Source organism: Xiphophorus maculatus, chromosome 22, assembly GCF_002775205.1.
Source record: "Xiphophorus maculatus strain JP 163 A chromosome 22, X_maculatus-5.0-male, whole genome shotgun sequence".
NCBI lineage: Eukaryota > Metazoa > Chordata > Actinopteri > Cyprinodontiformes > Poeciliidae > Xiphophorus > Xiphophorus maculatus.
In genome coordinates this window covers 17,719,853-17,741,607 of record NC_036464.1, presented here as the reverse complement: position 1 = coordinate 17,741,607, position 21,755 = coordinate 17,719,853, and the positions used below count along the sequence as shown (strand labels likewise).

General features: G+C 37.9%; 1 protein-coding gene across 2 annotated transcripts in view; it reads right to left on the bottom strand.

Annotated features, from left to right (window-relative positions):
• The window catches only part of adam12 (ADAM metallopeptidase domain 12), a 92,222-nt gene that overhangs the window by 65,641 nt on the left and 4,826 nt on the right, over window positions 1-21,755 (bottom strand). For both annotated transcript variants that reach the window (XM_014470942.2, XM_023326887.1), the window contains exons 2-3: window positions 12,176-12,294; window positions 7,892-7,965 (exon numbers count right to left, since the gene is read on the bottom strand). In XM_014470942.2, the coding sequence (XP_014326428.2) occupies window positions 7,892-7,965; window positions 12,176-12,294 (193 nt within the window). The remainder of the gene's footprint in view (window positions 1-7,891; window positions 7,966-12,175; window positions 12,295-21,755) is intronic.

The following is a 21,755-nucleotide window of genomic DNA, read 5'->3' as shown; positions in this document are numbered from 1 at the left end:
AGTTGTATGGGCCACTTTTACCATGGAAACAAACTAAGCAAAGTACCAAACTGCACCGGCCCGTGCCGCACTGCTCAGTGGAAACGAGGCATATGGTATTTGTACTCAAGAGGCTGCTTTGTATGAATTACTGCTGCGTGTCATCTAAGTGATCGACCTGTGGCTCGAAAGGAAGGCCAGGTTCCTTCAGTCCTCCCAAGAATGTGGTTAATGACATTTGTGCTACTTTTTCAACCACATTTTTCCCTTCCCTTAACTTTCCACAAATATGCGACCCACTAAAGTAAAACCAGGAACAAGTTGCTAAAGCAGAAATACAGAAATAACATAAAACCTACAGATTTCTGAGAAAGTGCAGATATTTCTTTTTCTTTTTCTTGCTAAATATACCAGTTGAAGTCAAGGAGAAACCTCCCCATGAGTCGATCTGCAGCGTTACTGAAAATGTCAGTATAAAATAATGCAGCTGCAGAAATCTCAATGCTTTCTCTAATCTGTCTCCATTGACAGATCACATTGAAACTTAACCCAAACAAACACCAGCGAGACTTTCAAAGAGACTTTCCGGGCACAGGTGGAAAAGTTTTCATTTCTCGACAACTGGTTTACTCTTTGTGTTCTGATACCAATGGCACGTTATGAATCATGCACAAGGGCAGCTCTCATTTAGAATTTCTCATTAAAACTTTTACAACATGGTTTTACTGCTAAAAACTGTGTGAGACTGAGCGTGACAAATGATTATCTAACACTTTTCCACGCTCAATCCTTGGCAGGAGTCTGTATATTAACAGCTGCATCTTTTCATAGATAAATGCTTTTGGAGAAGGGTGGGTAGTAATGCACAGATCACACATGTATTTTATTATTCATAAAAAGGATTATGCACAGCAAGGTAATACATCCACACACCCTGCAGAACATGTTTCCCTGCAGAGGACAAAAAATATTGCCAACTAAGATCTACAGGTATTATGAATCATTTAAAAACTCCCCACACATGTAACATATGTTTTACTCACCTATAATAACACGGTAGTTCATTTTACTGACCCCATGCTGAGCACATCAAATAGCTTGATGCTATAAACCTTTAGCCTTTTAAAGGGAATTTGTGATCAAGGAGGTAAATTAATTACCTTGGTAACTACCAGCCAAAAGCTCCTAAGAGTCAAAGAAACCTGCACTCCTGACAGGGGGGCCAATGTCTGTAAAGTATATATCAGGTTAAAAGCCAGTGGAAAATGTTCCGACCTGGAATGAATTTAATTTTGCAGGGACAATTGAAAGAAGTTTGCTTTGGTCAGATGAGACTAAGATTTGATGTTCTGCAACCAATACTCCCAGTGGGTTTGGTGTAAAACATTAGTTGAATTTGTGGAAAACCAACTCACGCCCTCTCTTCCAGCCCAAGCCCTTTCCTCTGGGCTTGTGTGTAAATGTGAGCGTGGGAGCGTGTGTTCGTGTGTTTTAGAGCTCCGGCTAAATCAGTGCTGATTGGAACTGGAGGCAGCTGGCCAGTTTCTCCACAGAAGACTAACATCAACCACTTCCTGGGAGAGTCTCTCTCCCTCCCTCTCTTCTTTCCTGCCAGCAATTAGGTTTTTGTTTGATTTTTGCTTACTAAACCAAAATCTAAGTTATTCCCGTTACTGTTATTTATTATGGTCTTTGAGCCAGGGCATAACAAACTGGGTGCTCATCTGGGATCTGGGTGAGGATGATGATTGGGAGGGTCTGAATAACCTGGAGCAGACATTATGATCTATGGAGAAATGGTGAAGAAAATAGCACCACATTTCTCAAATCCCTCCCAGAGTTTCTTTGGAAAACCATGACTGTGTTTGCCTACTGGCAAAAGGGTAGTAGTAATAACAAAGGTGCTAACAGGTGTGGAACCATTGATTTTGTCAAAAACAGTTATTCCTTGCCGTACGTAAAATTTTCTGCTGATAAGTTATCAAAGCTTGGTTCGTTCCTGCATCTTTCCCTTTGCAAACATGCAGATACAATAAAAGACTAACGTATTTCAAGATATTTTCCGCATCTTTACCAGGGGTTTCAATCAAGATTGTTGTCTGATTTTTATAGAAAATTCTTGGCCAACAACTTGGTGAAAAACTAATAATCCCTCTCCACCCAAAAAATCAATGTCACATTTAGGGAATTACGGATATAAACAGAAAAAGAGAGTAAATGGAACCAAGATGGGTGAGATCTATCCTAAAAGATACCTTGAAGTAATTTGGCACTGATCCCTCTGATCAGGAAACCTCAGACTCTAATCTCTCTTCTAACAACACCTGAGACTATTTTCTCTCTCCCTTGACGTCCTTCAAGGTTGGGCAATATTCCCCAAGGACACTGCATTTTCCTCAAATCCCTTCAGCTATCTAATTAAAGGTGCCAGAAAGCGGACAGTGAATACTGCGTGCTCTCAGCTTAATAAAAACTACAACTACAATGACATCCTGGAAAGACAGGAGAAATTCACCATAAGATGAATATTTGAAGAGATAAAATGTGTGTTCATGGATTGAAGTCTCAAATATTTTTGCTTGAGACAAAAAGAAAATGGAAAAAAGTGAATATTTCTGCAGTGTTTAGAGCTCCAACACTCTGTAATACAGTGGGAAAACATAACTGGGCATAGTGAGCCCATGTAAAATAAATAACTGCTTTTTTTTTAGATAACTGCTATTGTTACTGGGAGTGAAAGTTGACTTTTGCTAACAATAATGCACAGAATCGCAAAGAAGTGATATGTGCACCCATTCACTGTCCGTATGTTTTCAGCACAGCTTCTTGACACATCAGTAAATACTGAAGATGTACAGAGAAACCGATTTTGTTTGAGACCGGGCCTGATTTTTGATCAGTTAGATGAAAACTAGAAAATGCATCTTTTTCCAATCAGTGAATATAACATACAAAGCACTACTGGGTACCACTACTACCAGGTAGCACTTTCAGCTGCCCTCTCCAATAAATTAATTTAACTTCTTTACTGAAACACGCTCAAAATTAGAGGGTCAATCTGTACATCAATACCAAGCCCATTACCAATGCTGTGCCCAATCAATAGCAATCAGGAGAAAATAATACAATCTGCAAACACTTAGAAGCTTGGAAGATGCTGTGCAACATTTAAACTCCTCCTCCTGTTGTCTTGACTGCTCACCCACATTTTTCTTCAAGAAAGTTTTGCTCAAGTTTTTCCTCAACCTCAAAAAACAGCTGTTATCAAACCGTTGCTGAAGAAGAATCAGGACAAGTCAGGATTACAGGTCCACCTCCAACCTTCCATTCATTAGCAAATATGCTGAAAAGCATATTTAAAAAAAAAAAAAAGACCAGTTACTTTGACGTTTTTCAGTCCAATTTTAGTGCTTACCACAGTATTGAAACTGATCTCGTCACAGTGTCTAATAAAAGGGGTCTGTGGAATTCACATCACCTGCTGGTGGCTGAAATGCCGTTCTTACATCGTCTAGGTAGCTCCAATGCATTCAGTTTTCCAAAATGTAACTGTAACTTGACATACACATGTACACTAAGGCCTTGCCAAATTAAAAAATCAAGAAATATTTGGAATATGTAATGAGGTGCAGTCCAGAATGATCCGACTCTCCCATGGACACCAGATATTTAGTCTAACAATGCATGAACTGATTGTGACAGCCATAAGAAAAGGTATTGACATCTGGAGAAAATCCATACAGAGACTTGGCACAGAAGTCCAAGTACACATGTGTTGGCATCAAACAGAGGTCCAATGTTTCTCCCGCTCCCTCCTCTGGCTTTGACAGGGTCTTAAATTGACAAAAGACCTGCAGTGACAAAAGAGCTGCAGAGCAAAAACACAAGTGCCTGAGTGGAAAGCGGGGGCAAAAAGAAATATACAATACAGGGAAGGAACGACAGCAAGAGAAAAGGGACAGATGGAGTAAGAAATGTGTAGAGGCATAACAAATAAGCTCAATACCATACAGATGTACTGGTAATGAAGGACGAATTGATGCAGCAAGGAGCTAAAATAAGGAAATGTCAAAATGTTGCTTGTTAACTTTGATCCAGCTAAACAAAGTGGCATTTATATGTGTTTATATCTGATAAATCTAGCCTGTACATATCTGCTAGAATCAACAACACTAGTATTGAGCGAAGAAGTGCCTCTTGTCAAGTTTGACAAGGCATCAAAGCTGTTAGAATACGCAACCAAAGAAATCTTTTCATCATGCAGGAAATAGTGTGGCTGAAATTGGGTTACATGCAATTCATTTCATCCCAGCCTCTTAAAAGATCTAATTAAATTCCTCAGAAATCTTGAGATCCTCCTTAGTGTAGCCATAGACTCATCCCTCCCAAACAAACTGATTAATAATACTCCCCCTCTGCGCAATGCACATCCAGTGACCTGTTGATGTTGCCGGCTCTATTATTGAGATGGGGAGCATCTCCTTCTCCTTAAAAAATAAATAAAGCACACTGCAGATGTTGCTATGGGGACTTTTTTGTCAAAAACATAATGATGTTAGTTAAAAGTGGCCATGGGTTTTCAATAGACCTCTTTCCTCTTTTCTTTCCTGCCACAGAAGAATGAAAGGAAATGTTCTCACTGGGAAACACATGGTCATTTGTAGCGAGCTAGGTAAAGTAGGAGCACCACAGTTCTTTGTATTTAGAAAGAAATACTCCTGCATTTTACTGGTTGCAATCTGAATAAGTCTAAATTGAACAACAATGACAATGCTTTATGTTTATCTGGATTTTTTTTTTAAACTAATTTTTCAATGAGCTCAGAAATGGTTGTGATTCAGAGAACAATAACTTCCTTTACTTTCCTTGTACTAATTAAAATAAGAGTATTTTAAATAGTCAAGTATCACAGAGAGAGAGAGAGACGGTGGAAATGTCATTATACTGCATCTTGGTCCATGTGTGTGTGTTTTTTTTTATAATAACGATCAGAGAGAAAAACGCTGGCTTCACAAGGATATCAGCACATGGCTGCTCAAAATATAACAAAGAAATCTCTAACTCACAGGTCCTTCATTCTTTTCATGTCACCAATAATAAGTTTTTTTTTGTTTTTTGTTTTTTTTCTCCAGCAGATTTCAAGTTAGAATTCAGATATGTCCTTACGTTCCTTACCATTTGTATAAACAATATTTACTTTGAAATGTACCAAAATGGTAACAAAAATAATCTTTCTTAAAAAAATAAATAAATAAAAACAAGGTTTGGGGCTCTTATTGTTTTATATAAGGATGCTTCATACCACAAAAAATATGTCTTCAGAAAAGTGCTCAAACTCAGTGGAAACACTCAAAAACGAAACTCATACAGTGGTATATTAGTAAAGGCTAAGACTGTATTGTGCACAGTTAAGTTAGCAATTTCTTTGAAAAATTAAATCCACATATGCATTTATTCAAACTTAACCAAAGAAAAAATATATTAGTCAAGAACCATGTCAGCTATACTAAGCCTAAGAGAAATTATTAAATTAACTTTAATCCACTAGGGAGGATGAGCTGTACATCTTTCCCACTTTTTCTGTCTTCCTTTTCCTCCTAAAACATACACACATAAAGACCTGGGTCGCCCCAAAAAATGCTACAGAACTATTTAATCAAGACTAATGTGAAATGTCCCATACCACCACTATTAATCATTTGAAGTTTGAGGTTTCTGCCACAGATCAATGTATTACTTCAAAGCTGCAGCTGCTGGCACAGTTCTGAATGTCTGTCTTACTTTGTTTGTACTGTACAATATGTCAACCCTTAAGGCATTAAACATGACATGACCATTTCTGTTGGCCTTCTGAAACTAGGAAATGGTAAGTCAATAAATTTAATTATCCAAACAGCAAAGAGGATGACATACAGTGGCAGGGGGGCTAAGTGACTTTCTACATAAATCTAAATCACAATTAAAAACATAAAATAATCCTGATAACATTATTTTCGTGCTGAATTCTTTGGCTTATACATTTACAAGCTCTGTAGGGTACTTTGTTAAAAAAGCTGTGGTCACAGTAGTTATGGCTAAATGTTGTAAAAGAGAAAGTATGTCAGTGAACTGTACTGGCAGCAGACTACATAAAAAAAGTTTAAGAATGGAATATGGCCCAAAAAGCATAAGGAAAAACCCTTTTTAACTGAAATTAACCCATGACGAAGCCCGTGTAAAAAGGTAATGAATCTAAATTTATATAATGTATGGAAAAACACTGATAAACAACCAATGAAAACAAACCTTATGGACCCCAAGTGAATACTTTATACACTGGGTTTGGAACAAGGGGGCTCCAGAGCACAGCATAGTAGCTCAGCAAATTCAAACAAAAAACAGTAAATGTAAAATGAACAAAACTTCTAAGTTTTGTTTACATTACAGACTCATTCACCCAGACACAATCTTAAAGCTCACACATTCACACAAGGACACTAAGGTAGCAAGTTTCTTATCCCAAGACGCATCCTCGTGTGATGGGAGAAGCCACAATCAAACTAACAACACAGCATTAACCGCATCACTAATATAATCCACACACAAGTCAGAAAGATAAAAAAAGAAAAAACAAAACTTGGCACTGACTAAATATCTGTAAACTTTTGAATTTGAGGGAAGCATAAAAAATATGTTTACACATTTTTTTGTTTTGTCGTTTTCTTTTGCTGCATTTTGCAGAAACAAATTTTGGGAAAAGACCCATTGTTGCCAGACTGAAAATATTACTACTAAAACGTATTCTGGACATTTGCTGACACGCACGCTTTTCTTTCCTCTTTACTCGCGACTGAACGGATGCGGCCTCGGCACAACAGACACACAGAGGTCAGAGACCACCTGTTTGGCTGGCTGAACCGATGAAGCGGTATCAAAGGACACATCTGGCCTGACAGCAAACAGGCCGGATAGGGATGGTAGAATGCTCCCAGGCCGGTGACGCCTGGTGACGGATGACTAACAGCTGATGCGGCAGTCACTTCAGGTGACATGCAGAACAAGAAGCGGAAGTGTTACCCTGTACCAATGTGTTATGGTTGTGTTTAGTTTTTTTCTGTGTGATATCAGGCTTATTTTGAGAGAAAAAAATGGGACTGGATATGAGTAAGTGGAAATCAGACAGAGATGGATTGGACATTGAATTAATCTGCTCTCATGTTACCCCATTCTTGAATCTTGCAAAAGTAATTTTTTCTTTGTGAAAATTCAAACTGTGCATCCCAAAATTGTCTGGAGCCAGTGAGTTTCAGTAGTTGCGAATTTAAGTTAATTAATTAAGAGTCAATATGTGCATGCCGGAACATCAGGGGAAAACATTATGTCTGAACTCTGTCTGAAAAAGAAACACTGAGAGACTAAAAACCTGAATTGTTTCAGCTTTCATTTGCTTTCACATCAGTGCTTCTTATTTTATATGACACAGTATGTGCATACGTGTCTAAGCTGCTATGAATAACTATAGCAGGTGATTCCTATTCCTCATTCCAGAGTTCACTGTGTTATTTTCCACAACATAGAAAGGAGAGAAGTAATGAGAAGTTCAGTAAATACGTTTTTATTTCTTCTGAGCTCGCTTCATCTTTTCTTTCTTTTATCAGCTTTTATCTCTCAGCCCTTCAGAGAGAATGGACCATGAAAAGAGTCCAATCACTATGGGATATATTATTTCTCCTTTCTTGAATGTGCTATAGCAGAGCCTAAACCCACATACTGTAGCTTTTCCTCCTTCTCCTAAATAATCTAAACTCACCACTGGTTAAAAAAAAAAAAGTGAGCAGAGCTTTCATCTGGCTTTGTTGAATGCCACGCAGCAGTCATGACCAGTATGGCGGAAACATTGACATGAATCACACAAAATCACAGGGAAACTCACTCATTCTTCTCCAGTGACAGGATCAGCTCTTCACCTTCTGCAAACACCACCAGCTGGAGTGACGCAGGATAAATCTGTAACACAAAACAATACCAACTTTGATGAGGTGGCGCCCTGACCTGGATTTGGGGGGGAAGCTTTAAAAAGAAAAAAATTAGGCTACACACGAGAAAGGAAGTGACAGGGCACAATAGTGGAGGAGGAAAAGGAAGAAAGCTTCCACATCCTTCACTTCCTTAGGTTGTGTGTGTCACAAATTAGATAAACTGAGCCCAGATTCTTTCCTTTTATGAAATTTAAAAAATATCTGTTACAAAAAAAAAAGAAGTCATCCAAGTCACTGCAAATGTACCAAACAATCTACTGCTATAGGTACAAACCTGTTTTTTTCCCCCTACAATCTGGTGGGTAACTTAGTTAATTCAAAGCTGTGTTTTTGCGGCTAGGTCAGAGAGAAGTTAGCTTTAACCAGAAATTGTGTCTAAAACTGGCAGCCAGTATCAGAGCAGCAAATGTAGCTTCCTTTATAGTCTCTCCAAGCATGTCTGTTCCAGACTCAAAAAAATTCCCCATCTTTGTTTACAAAATAACTCACCTAGAATGGATGGTGAGCGTCTGTGAACAGCAATTTTGAAGTCTTGTGAAACATTAACAGGTTTATGTGGGCATAACGATCTACTGGGCCATTCTAAAGCCTGGCGCATGGATATGCTTTGATCTAAACCAGGTAGAGCTTTGGTTGTATGTTCTGGTTTGTTGTTCTGATGAACCGCTGATGTTGCCTCAACTGTAAATCATTTTCACTAGTTGGTATTTGTATGGATAGTTGTCTGTCTCCTATGCATTTTCAGAAGTGTCTATGAAAGGAGTTTATTGTTCTGTGTGTAAAGTAAAGGTGAATAACACATTCATCGTATTACAAATCAATACTTTAGTTTATTACCAAACTAAAAATATCTTCTTTTTTTGTATTTCCAGACTTTGCCCTTATTTAGACCAAGGGCATCTATCATGAAGCAACAGTGGGTCAGTGCTATTTATAAGCTGGCACACATGCTGTACATGGAGTCTGCACACCATTAAAAACTGTGTGCTCCTGAGTGCATATGCCATATGTCCTGCTCTGATCAAGCAGGGAGGCTGGTGTATGCTCACCTTAACCATGTGGTTAAGAGAAACATAAGGAGTTTTTCAATGTCAAGATACGAATTAATTAACAAAGACGGCAAATTTACAGAATATGAAGAATTATTTCAGGCTGTGCACTGATGCTCATCATGGCTCATAGTTGGGTCTTTCACCATCTAGTAAGAGAAAAGTCCAGTCTTCTGCAAAATGTCTACAAAGAATTTGGCATTTGCTGTTACACATAACCTTTTTTTCCCCTCATTGTCTGACATTAGATCAGAATAAAACTAATGTAACTTTGTAATTTTGTTCTGCATTGTCTACTTTGTGGCTAAATGACAGTAAAGTAAATCTTCAATATCTTGCCCATATATGAATAATCTACACACAAACTCTTCAAAAATATTCTAATTTAATGAATGTGGTTGATTTGCCTTTTGAACTGTAAGACATGGTTTAAACATTTGGGTACCTTTTCACAAACTTCTCACGATATGATACTGCAGTGGTTGTTTTGTGAAGATGGATATGTCTACAACAATCTGTCCCTCAGATCATTTGCAGTCTATTATATTTTCCTTTTGCCTTTCTAGTATGGGATTCTTTATCTTTCAGTGGATAGATAAATAATCTATCTTTATCCAGGGGGATAGTGGCCCCCTTTTACCAGCTGAAGCCTGTATCCTCACCATGCCTGTTTGTATGTCTAGGGGTTGATATGCACATTTACTAACAAAACACTTTCATCACTAGAACGTATCTAATGCCAGGGCACTGTGATCGTTGAACTGCCCAATGCAGTTTAAACTTATTCATAACTCTTTGAGTAGATAAACTGCATTTTCAAGCATCTGGAAATTGTATCCAAAGATGATCTACAATTCTTGTCCAGATGTTTTCTTTGAGTTATTTTGACTTTTCCATGATCTTAAAATATATCCACTAGTGTGCCTCCTTTGAACTCTACTGTTATGGATTGTAAAATTCTGGATGTTTTGAGTTCTCTTTCTTTTCTTTTTCCTGTAAACTGATTGAAGTTTATTTCCATGTCCTAATGGAAACAACCCCAAAGCTACAGTGACAAACTGAGGTAATTCTAGTATGAGCTGGTATATTTTAGTCAGTACAACACCACACACACGATACCAAGGTAACTTCCAAAAAGCTCACAAAGACTCACAGGTGATCCCACTCACAAAGAGAAGAATTGTAATAATCTATTTGGTGAGATGATATAGTAATTAATTGTTTGAGATTCAAATAGAGATTCAAACATAATCAGTTTAGATTTCAGTCCAACCGTTTTGCTGGGCACAAAGTTCAAGCTTTGTACTTTCCAAAAGTCATTTGTTTTCTTATTTGTGTGTATATGGCTAGATGAGAAGCTATGTGCATTTTGTCCTCCATCCAGCAAAGAAAGCAAGTAATGATTCTGCCATACTTCACCACTCACTGATAACCTGCTGGCACACAAAAGCAACTTCACATTATAACTCTGTTCTCCAGAACGGTTGACTGCTGTTGCCAATAAGACCATCACCAGTTGTGGTCAGCTTAATTTAGAAGGTGGGGTCAATTTGTAGATAACCTCCCTTAAAACAAATGTATCCTCTTAACAGAAATGCCTTATGTCAGCAGTGGCCAATGGGATAACACGTCTAATGTAGTGGAAAATGTGTGCATAATTAATCCGTGAAGCTCAAAGTTTCAATTCCCTGCTTGCCTACGTGACATATTTGTGATGTTTATATAATTAACATCACTAGCCTTCTGCTACTGTGACAGAGGAGGTTGAAAACAAACAGCTCTCTCAGATGGGGACTTCCCCTCACCAGGAAAAATCTCAACGCTCAGGGAGTTCTCAACACCTACACATTTCCCTTCTGAGCAGAGTTTTCAAAGTGACGAGTGGCAAATTTAAAACTTATTCTTAAAATGGCAAGAAGCTGGACAGGAATTTAACTGCCAGCAAACAAATCTAGAGATTTTAGGCAAGGAATATTTGACTTTCTTGCATTTTTTATTTTTTTACCTACATTGTTATAGAGTTAAAACAGTTAAAATATTGTGGGAAACACAAGGGACATAAGTTCCCAGGTTCTCTTATTGTCTCTTCCTACATTGAGCTATTGTCACATAGCTAGGCTGGCCAGTGGTTATTTGGTGATGATAGTATTACACTGTGTTTAAAAACTTCCAAGTTAAAATTACAGGTAAATAATATTGTACACAACAACAGCAGTTAACTTCTAAATTTTATTTTAAAGTTCAGCTAAAAATAGTTTTGAATGAAAATTGTTTTAAATAAAGATGTGATTCCCTTTACTCTGACACCTAAGAATAAAATCCATAATAAGTAATAAATCACCTAATAAGTAAAGACAGTCTGACTGTGTGTGATTTAATCTCAGTATAACTGCAGCTTCTCTGTAAAGTCCTTGGAGAATTTTTTAAACAACATAAGTAAACAAACATAATTACGAAAACCAAGGAAATCTGTAAGACAGGACTGCAAACCTACCAATAAATGTAAGAACATCTAAACTGACAGGTAAGGGTGAAGAGCAACACAACAAAAAGAGGGTTCAGTAACTCAAGAGGAGCTGCAGCGATCAGGTAGAAGATTGTGTCAACAGAACAATTATTAGTTGTGTACTCAACAAACCCGGTCTTCACTGAAGACTGAAAAAGAAAGTTGAGTAAAAACAGCAAACATGTAAAAAAAGATACTTTAGTACAATGTTGGTATTGTGCTCTACTTCACAAACAAATACATTCCTGTTTGTAATTGTAATGAGACAAAACATGGACTGAATACGGTCGCTAAGTGCCGTATGCCACTAAGTTAGTGAACTTAGAAAACTACTCCAGGACTTAAATTTGGCAAAAACTTCAGAGAGTGTACATTGCCTTCAGGGCAAGCTAGTATTCAGCACACAAACAGAGAACAAAGGGAGTGAGGGTAAAGAATAAAACACAACAGGTGAAATATCAGAAGTGATAAACAAAGCAAAAAATGAAGGGGCTATTTGAAGGAACCAATCAAGCGTGGAGGCAACCCGCAGTAGAGGGAATCATCAGACAAAAAGCCAGGCAACTGTACTTGGCTCAGCTTATTGCCAGGAAACATGTGCTGCTAAACAATATTGTGTTTACCCCAGGGGTGAGATGGCTGAGAGGTCTTCGCTCTTTACCCTTCAGCATCAGAGGTACCGTGGTCTCATGGTGACGTTTGGCTGCATCCTCCTGCTGCTTAGCCTTGTCTGGAGTACTTCCTGTAAAGAGACGATCTAATTAAGTCAAGGTCAAACTTAGAATCACATTGCAAACAATTTGGAAACAAAGCCGTGGCCAGCAATACGGTTCAAAGTATCCCTAAAATGCCCGCAGGACTAATAAAAAAAGGACTTTGTGGCACTCATGCAGTGAGGCCAACAAAGATGAAGAAGGCTCAGGCAGGTTTCATTGCACTATTAAAAATTACAAACACACTGCTGGGGAAGAGTAAAAAGCTCACTCTTGTTCCTGGGAGTAGATGTGTTATGCCCCACAGGACCTCTGCCACAGACACAGCATCAATAATAGATGTTCTCGCACAGTTTATAAGTAACTCAGCCACGGTTACATTTCTGAACCAAAATGTTGTTTAGAAAAAGCAAGCAGTATAAAAATGTCTGTAAAACGCCCTTTTGTATTCTTCCCACTTTTACTTTATGTAGTAAGTCATAAAATACCACAATTCTGCAAAACCTTGTATCTTTTACTTAATATCCTTGCTGCTTATCCTTCGGCTGCTTCTACTCTCAATAAAATAAGCAAAGTTTGAAGCCCTGTGTTGTAATTAGCACATAAAAAAAATAATCACTTGGCAGGGGAATCCTAAGGCACCTACACAGTATTAAAAAAGGATGAAGCACACTAAACTGAGTTGGACCTTTGGGCAGGATGTGGGAAATGTATTGAGAATTCCCAATCCTCCCTCGACTTTTCTCTCCCACTGACTGCTGGCGATGCCCCTAATGCTCCCTTGACTTTACTGAGCATGTCTGCATTATAGCAGGCTTACCGGGCTTCCTCTGAAGCCCAATGAATGATAAAAACCCATGGAGCAGCAGTGGAGATGAAGTACAGAGGAAAAGTTGAGCTCAGAGGGAACCAGGTGATGAGATTCTACTCTCCTCCTATTGCAAAAAGTAACAAAAAAAGAAGGGCGAAGAGAAAATCTGAATATATTTAATATCAGCCCTCTTATTCTAAGCTATAGGAGAAATGCAGATGCAAACCCTACATAGTTTGCAATCCAACTATGTGGGGTTGCAAATATCAATTTATTTCTCCAATTAATCAGTGAAAAATATGTTAGATCAATTAGACTTACCAAATACACCTTCTATTTCACAGTTTCATTACAACAAACGTCAGTAATTACTGCAGAAACTCAAATGTAAACAAAGATTTGCAGAGTAAAGGTTCAACTATATAAAGTGCCACATAATAAAATTAAAAAATAGCATAATATTTTTTTTAGATATACAAATAAAAAAAGCTGACATCAAATATGATGAAATTAAAGAGGAAAAAAATCTTTCAAATACACCTTTTCAATAACACATCTTAAGGAAGCTATAACATTTGAACAACTGATAACATTTATGAACTGTTTGTGTAATTTATGAGTTTTTCTGCTTTAAATAATGGTAATTTAGATATCAAAACCAATTCAATCTGGAGAGACTCAGACGGAGATGAGAAGACAATTAGAAGAGTTTATTGACAAACAGAATTTAAAGTCTTTGGCGCTCGGGCCCCGGCTGGGGATAACGGTTATCGCAGCGATAGGCTTCAGATGAGCATCCCCGATGCTGTTAGGAACGTCATCCCCCAGGGCCCGGCACTGGTGGTGGAGGTTGAAGAAGGGTGCGGGCCTCAGGACCGGGCGAATGGAGGAGAAAGGGTGGTGGTGGGTTGAGCTCGGCTGGAGAGCGAAGGACACCATGGATGAAGGTCCTTATCAGCTAGGACTTGGTCGGTGATTGGACGTGACGTGGCTTGGTCCGGCGTTGATAGGTCGACGATTGTGGGCAGGTCGCTTCAATTAACGGGTCCCGGTGGGGATAAAAGAGTCTTCCAGTTTGAATTTGCGCCTAGGCTTCATGACAATAACATGTAATTAAAACTGGATAATATAAACATTTTTCGTTTCTATCACAAAACCTGCACATTAATGCATCATGAAGGCACAGCATAAACACTTTTTCATTGATGAGAACGTAGCGTACAGGCAATGTGCTTAACTTCATAGGCAGCTTTGTCTTTAGTGTTTGCTCATTATTAGACCCTAGAGTGTCGTCTCTTTACATCCTGATCATGTCTGCCGCTTCTGCTTTTACGGTTCTGTTGAAACCTTACAGAGAACCCAAACGCTGTCATCGGCTTTACACCGATTTAGCCTTGGAAAATAAATAAAAAAACATTTCTGAACTCATCTCACTATAGCTGTACTAACCACCATGTTTACTGTAAAGCTCCAGCTCAGACTGAGCACAGAAATAACTGAAGCAGAACTCAAACGGCCACATGCGGCCAGAAGCTTCTCGTCACACAGAGCGATTTAAGGAAAACAGCTGTTAGTTCTGTTTCAGCAAAATTAAGAGTAGATTAAATATTAGATTTTGATAAATTATATTAGCATTTATTTAACAAAGGCATATTTACAAAAAACAAAAGTTTAGAAGCGTATCTAAATCAAAGAAACATTAAACAACTTTTTTTTACCCACTAAAAATATTTATCTCCCCCCTTTCCCCCTCACAACACACTTGAAAGCCAAAAGCATGTACCCGAATAATCAGGTCTAAATGGGTGAAAGCAGTTTGTTTATTGCGAGTACGAGGCTTCCAGTTCTTTGATGACGAACTTCAGTGCTGTCGCCCATGTCATCGCAACTGCATTTGTTACGACATCAAACAGCCTGACAATGGCTACCCACTACTCTGTGTTTTTTTAAATCTTCTCTTTTTTTTTACAGACTCTTTTCCACAGTGCATAATAAGCTAACAAGGACATAAAAGGGACCTCCTGCATTTTAATGGCAGAACAGAACATGTGCCAACGCTGTTTTCTTGGTTTTAGCGGTCCATGAAAACCACATTAGACAGAAGGAACAGCATGACTACGACTAAAGGCCGTGGTTAGAGCTTTGTAATAAAAGTTACAAAAAAGAAAAGTCAGAGCATCATTATACCATCACTTAAAATACTCTTTGCATTAAGTGTTGGGTACTTTTCAGTTTCATTCTTGCATAATACATACTGTACTCTATTCTCAACTACACAATAGAAAGAGAGATTGATTAACTACATAAATTACACAGTGAATCACATTTAAGAGTTTAAGTGACAATTGCATATTAATACATGGACACATGCTACAGTGAATGGATAGGGTTTGATACATGTCAGTTGCCTCTTTTAATGAGGTGGAGCCTGCTGAGCTGATGTCCTGTTCGACTGACTTATGTTTAGAGCTCAGATACTTAATAAACTTCTTGCAATTAAATAGCAGCGTCATACACAGAAAACACATCAGATATGACCTTTCACACACATTTAACTGCTTTCACAGTTCACCTACATGACTTTCTCTTATGTAAATTGCATCTTGGACTTTTTAAGACCTTGCCATTCTCTGATAATCAAAAGTAAATGTTTTGCATGCCTGTGGGAATATGCCAAGAGTGCCCTTTAAATATTAAAGTTTAAGTCTAAACTATGATAGAATAATTACACAATATTTTGAATGTGGGATGCGGCTTCAGTCAAGGAGACATGATGCAGTGAAAAAGTAAAGATTTCTTTGTTGCCTTTTTGGTTACGGTGTAATTCTTCAAATCATTAAGTAAATTTCTTTCTAAGCTGGGTTAATAAACAGTTTTTAAATGATAACACCATTTCTAAACCAATTTGGCCCCATAATTATAATTGCCTTCTTAACCTAACAACTGCTTGTGCCCCCCTTGGCAGCAACGACTGCCACTAAGTGTTAGTGATAATTGAAAATTAGTCTTTCAAATCGCTGAAGGGGAGTTTTGCCCACTTTTCTTTTCACTATTGTTAAAATTCAACCACACCGAAAGGGTTTACAGTATGAACAAACCGTTTGGGGTTTTTCCACATGACGTCTAGTCAGTCTAAACCACTGGAAAATATTTTTCGTTGATTTGCTGCTGTGTTTTGGATGACTGTCCTCCTTCATAAACCAAGTGTACTTACAATAACTCATACAAGTAGCCTGAGAATGTTCCTCTATCACCACCAGGTTTGACTGTGAGCCTGCTGTGCAAGGTTTCAGTTGGATGTAGCAGTAAATACACCTTTTGAAGGTTTTACTGTTGTTTAGTCAGTTTAAAAAACGATTTCCCGTAACTCTCAGGAGTCATAAGGAGCAGGTTTTTTGGTTTGTTTGTTTGATTGTCTTTCTCTTTTTTTTCTTTTTGAAACACTATCCAAGTGATTTGTTAATCCTACAGGTCTGGCAGTAATCAGGTCTTGGTGTGTCTATTGTAATTGAACTCAGCTTTCCAAAACATGTGGTCAATCAAAGTTCAGGATTTAAAAAGACAGGCAATACCTATTTTACATAGAGCTAGGTTACTTTGGATCACTCCCCCCATTAAACATTTTTCATTTTAAAGCTGCTTCCAGTTTTTACTCAGGTGACCCCTGATTGTTTTTATGAACTAAAACATTTTGGTGAAACAATAAAGCAAAAAGAAGAAACAGGATAAAGACTTTTTTACAGTACTGTATTTTTTAAATCAACAATGACAGCTTGTTTGCATACTATTCTCTCTGTCCTGTTTAAACAATGTGGTAAAAAAACGTAATTCCACCATTTCTTTCACTGTCTGAACAGTCCGGATGCTGTCTCTTCCCGTGAAAGCTCCAGCTGCCAGTAGAGCCAAAAATAATGAAAATAGAGTAATTACAACCAGAAAGAGCCTGGCCAAACCAGTCAGAACCAAAACAAATCACCCTCTTAAGAGTTAATTGAAATAAAGGGTTTTGGTTGGATCATATGAGGCTACATGTTTAACTCACCACCAAGCATGCTTTCACCTAGTTAATAATTTGGTTCCGAATCCAATGTGAGGTACCACCGGCATATTACAAAAACAATGATAGTGGCTTCTTTATGAAAAAAATCCTTATTCAGAATATTGATTTTTTTAAAATAGTGATTATAAAAGTGATTAGTCTTACAACAGTAGAGAGAAAATTCAGAAAGCTGAGGTGGTATGAAAGTTTCAGTCTCTGTCTACAGAGAGCAACCTGTTTACACAACTAAGCTGTAACTACACCTGTTGCATGGAATCAAGTACACATTAATAGTGGCAAATGCAGAAATCACTGGTGAATTAGATATTAAGTTAATCTTCCACTAACTGGGAATGTGTGTGACTTTCTGCCTCTCAAAGAATGTTCTTCCTTGAAAATAGACAAGAGTTAAATGATGTATTAAAAAAACGACAAAAAAAGGCGAAAGCATTTGAGAGCAAAGTTTTATCAAGTCCGCTCCCTTTTCTCTGCACCCTGCAGCGCTTGCTGGTTGAGGTACAGTAAGTGTGCTTTTTATGGCTTCATATCATTTTGGGGGTTTCAAATGCTGTTTGATGTTCAGTTTGTTTGATGATTTTTTTATTATTATTATTTTGTGGGAGGGGGCAGGGAGAGGTGTAGGCATGGGGACAGTCATACTAAACTCTTTAATATGTGTGATGGTAATTATTCTGTGTGTTTATGAAGTTCACTTTGACACACCTGTATCAGCTGCCCAAAAAGAAGAACTGACCTTTCAAACAGCAAATACATCCAACATTCAGGATCGCGCTGCAGACGGCTTTATCTTTGTTATTTGAACCCAAAACTGGGTAAACACCATCTGCTTTCTGGAGAGAATAGTAGTTGCCAAGCCAACCACAATTATATTCGACATGATGGGGGGGGGAATCAGCTGCAGGTCAGACATTTAAAACCCCAGCTCAACTGCCAATCAGATGGTTTCCCTCCCATTTATCAAATAAATACACTGCCGACCAGGGTTTTGCAATAATCACATGTTCTTGTGAGTTCTGTCATGTCAACAGCATATCAAAACAAAAAACTGTACTATTCACAAACTCCTGTGAGCGCTAATACTCACTGATTATTACCTTCCCTGGTCCATACATGACACAAGCAAGTTATGAACAGAAATAAAAACTTACATATACATTTCAAAGACTGTTTCCCACTAATTTTTTAATTTGTATTTCTCTTCATTTAGTTCCTATCACACAGTGTGAAGATAATTTCTCAGAACAAATCAGAAAATAAAGAATTCATTTGAATAGTAACAAAATAATTTTTCAGTTAATTATGATTTTCTTTCTTTGACAGCAAATGAAAATATGACAATAAAAATTAAAACATTACGCCCGACTAATAAAATAAAGTTTAATGAAAAGGATGTTCAATATCTGCTCAAAGGTTGTTGCTTTCGAAATTTACTTTTAATCTGAGAAATGGACGTCATCAGAATGCACATGCTGATTTATTGAATGCAAATAAAAGCATGTGAGGAAAAAAAAAGCTGAAAATTGAATGAAAAGAAGCACTGAAGTGTTGCTGTAGAGAAATGATCTCAAGTTTACACCTGCGGCTCAAGGCTCTACAGTCGCTCTTGGAGGAAATTTGACGATTAAAGGCTCTTTAATGTTTTATAGCGCTCCATCAACACCTTAGTCAAGGATTCCCATCCGTGGACAAATTCGGTGTGCAAAACACACGTCAGCTAAATGCAGGAGCGGCATGTGTCTAAATTGTGCCCTCAAACATAAAAGGCATCTTTAAAAAAAAGAGAATGTCGAATGAGGTCACTTTGAAATGCAGTGCAGCTCAGAGCTGTTCCTCAAAAGCAAAATGAACGTATGTAAATGTTTTGAGAGCTTGCATAACTGGGACGTCAGGCTCGGTCAAAACGATACTAACACACAAACTATTTTAATAGTTGAGTCATTTACATTACAGGTGATTAAAGTAAGGCTTTTTTTAAATTAAATTTGTTCTGTTTTATATTTTTCCCCAATTTTTTGAGCATGTCAAAAGTATTGTGTTTCAATTTCTCAAGTTAAATAATACATCTCTTCTATATAGTGTTTCCAGGCTAATCCAAGATATAAGACAAGTCTTATTTTTAAAAAAAGATGAGGTGTTGCTCTCTGAAGTTCTTTCTACTCTAGCTTTTGAATTAATGTGTGACGCTTGAAGCAACTTCAAAGAAAAAAGGACTTTCAACTGGAAATAAGTCATCAGCTCAACATATGAACAGGCTTCGCTTCTACTCTGTGACAAAAAGTACAAATGTATTTTTCATCTCGACCGAGATAACAAAAGACCTGCTTTAACAATCCATTCTTATTTAGTCCTGGCCTGTCAAATACTGCTATGCTGTTAAAACCCTGTGGCATGTCAGACATAAATAGCACCTCCTGGTTTCAACGCTGTGACAAAACAGCCACCACAATACTATTTGGCAAAGAGCAAAGGCAAGGCACTCCAACACACCTGAAGAACGGAAACATGAAACCTGACTTTAAAGTTAAACCCCAGCTGGGGTTTATTTCAATTTTGTCATAACGAAAAAGTCTTGTCCCGCCCCTTGATTGATTTGATTATTACGACTTGTTGCAATCACTTGTAATAATTAAAGAACATGTCAGACTGCCATTGATTGGGGACACTCATGACAGTTCAAGAGCCTCACTAAATCTTCATAAAAAGCAATGTTGAAAACTGGCGTCATTGTGGGGACATTTCAATAGTAAAGGTAAATGCCAAAACAGTTTTAAAATGCCCCCAAAAAACCTATAGAACTCTATAAAAGATTATGCTAGAAAACCTTTTACACAAGACGGAATATCTTGAAAACACAAAAGCCCGGCTGGGGTTTAATGGCCTGAAATAAACAAGGACATAATATTTGATTAAAAAAGCTATCGTTTTTTACAGAAAAACTATTCGTAACCCTTCATCTGATATGGATGAGTGCTTCTTTATTGCGTAATTTCAGCAAAAAATCCTTCTGCCAGTTCCCACATCACTCAGTTTCCCAATGATGACACACAGGAGTAATTAGCACTGAAGTTGAGAAAGTGCTAATCCTGTATGAGGGTGCTCCCGGTTTCAACCCACACAGAACATGCACCCCCTTTACTGATCCAACAATCACACTGAAAACACTGGTAACATGAGACATTTTGGGAAGAGTTGTCGAGGTTTTGCTTGTGTGTCCCATTCCCATCCTGTGGGAGCAACAGAGGAAAAGCCAATTCCCGTCTCGTCTCGCGCAGATTTGTGTATTATGCTGCAGCGCCGGGGGGGATTTAAGATTGGAGGATTTGGGGATTAACAGGAATTTATCACTCATGCCACCTAAAAGAAATTTGTGAGGAAGATGAGATTTAGTGAAGTTGATTTTAACCGTGCCAGGAGCAAGGTTTAGAGATCAGATTGCCAATCTGTCAGTTCAGCTACCATCAGCTTTCTTATCCACATTTTTACTGAAGTCTTTATACATCAAATGTGTCGATGTATTGCTGCTGCTTTATCTTATTTATTCACTAGACTGTCATCAAGTTTTCAGCTTAACTTAGTTTATTTCATCTAGGGTGATTTGATGAATAGTTGTCTTTTTTTTACTATAATCACTCACTCCTGTATAGTCCAGTTAACAAATCTTTTCATGTTTTGAAATCATTTATGTTTAGGACAGAGTAAAATATCAGCGTATTTACTTTTGTTAACTTTATCTGTAACAAGGTAAAAACATTTCCACAGCTTTATATTTCCAAAAGGTGTCTAATTTAGGGCACTAGTCTGTTAATTCTTGACATAAAGCTTTAGGAAACAAAGACGTGTATGTTTACTCTTCTGCTACGCAGTGTTCAAATTCACTACTAGCTCGCAGGATTCAACATGTCTACCTCGTATTATATTCTCTCAAAACAGCTGCTATCTTGTCCATCAAACACTTCAATACAAAGGGCAATAGCTGGAGTCCTTGGCTTGATCCAATCAACAACAGCTCAAGATAAATACACTGACAGAGGTGTGTGACCTTTCTGTTGTGAAGTTATTGATGTCCAGCAACCCTAGCAGTCCATCCTGCTGTGCCGCAGTGTGAGTCTCAGGCCTGAATCATATTGTTAGCCTCTCTTGTTCTGTCCTCTGACTCATCCAAGCAAAACCTAATATCTCTTCAGAAAGGAGTCCTGTCAGAAGAGAAGACACAAACTCTAGCTGCTGGTTTGAAGATGATATTGTGTGTATGCGTGAAAATGTGGTGTCTTCTTTCTGCAGCATCTACAACCACTCATTCGTTTTAATTTCAAAAGCATATGATTACATTTTTATAATTTTCTCAAATCTACAATCAGTCCACGATGAGCATTTATAAATGCTTTCTACAGACACGTTGCAGGATGAGGGACTGGGTGGCCTTCTCCTTGACATCAATCCACTATTTTTTTCCTCTGACCGTTAAGTCATATTTTTCTCTTTCCTGCAGCCCAGATTGTCTTACAAAGATACAGAAGCTTCACAACAGCACATTCGATCATGGCTGGAGGAAAAGGTGCCTTCACACCCATCTTTATGTCAGGCTGATGTAGACCGAGGGGAAATAAATCCCTCCTCAT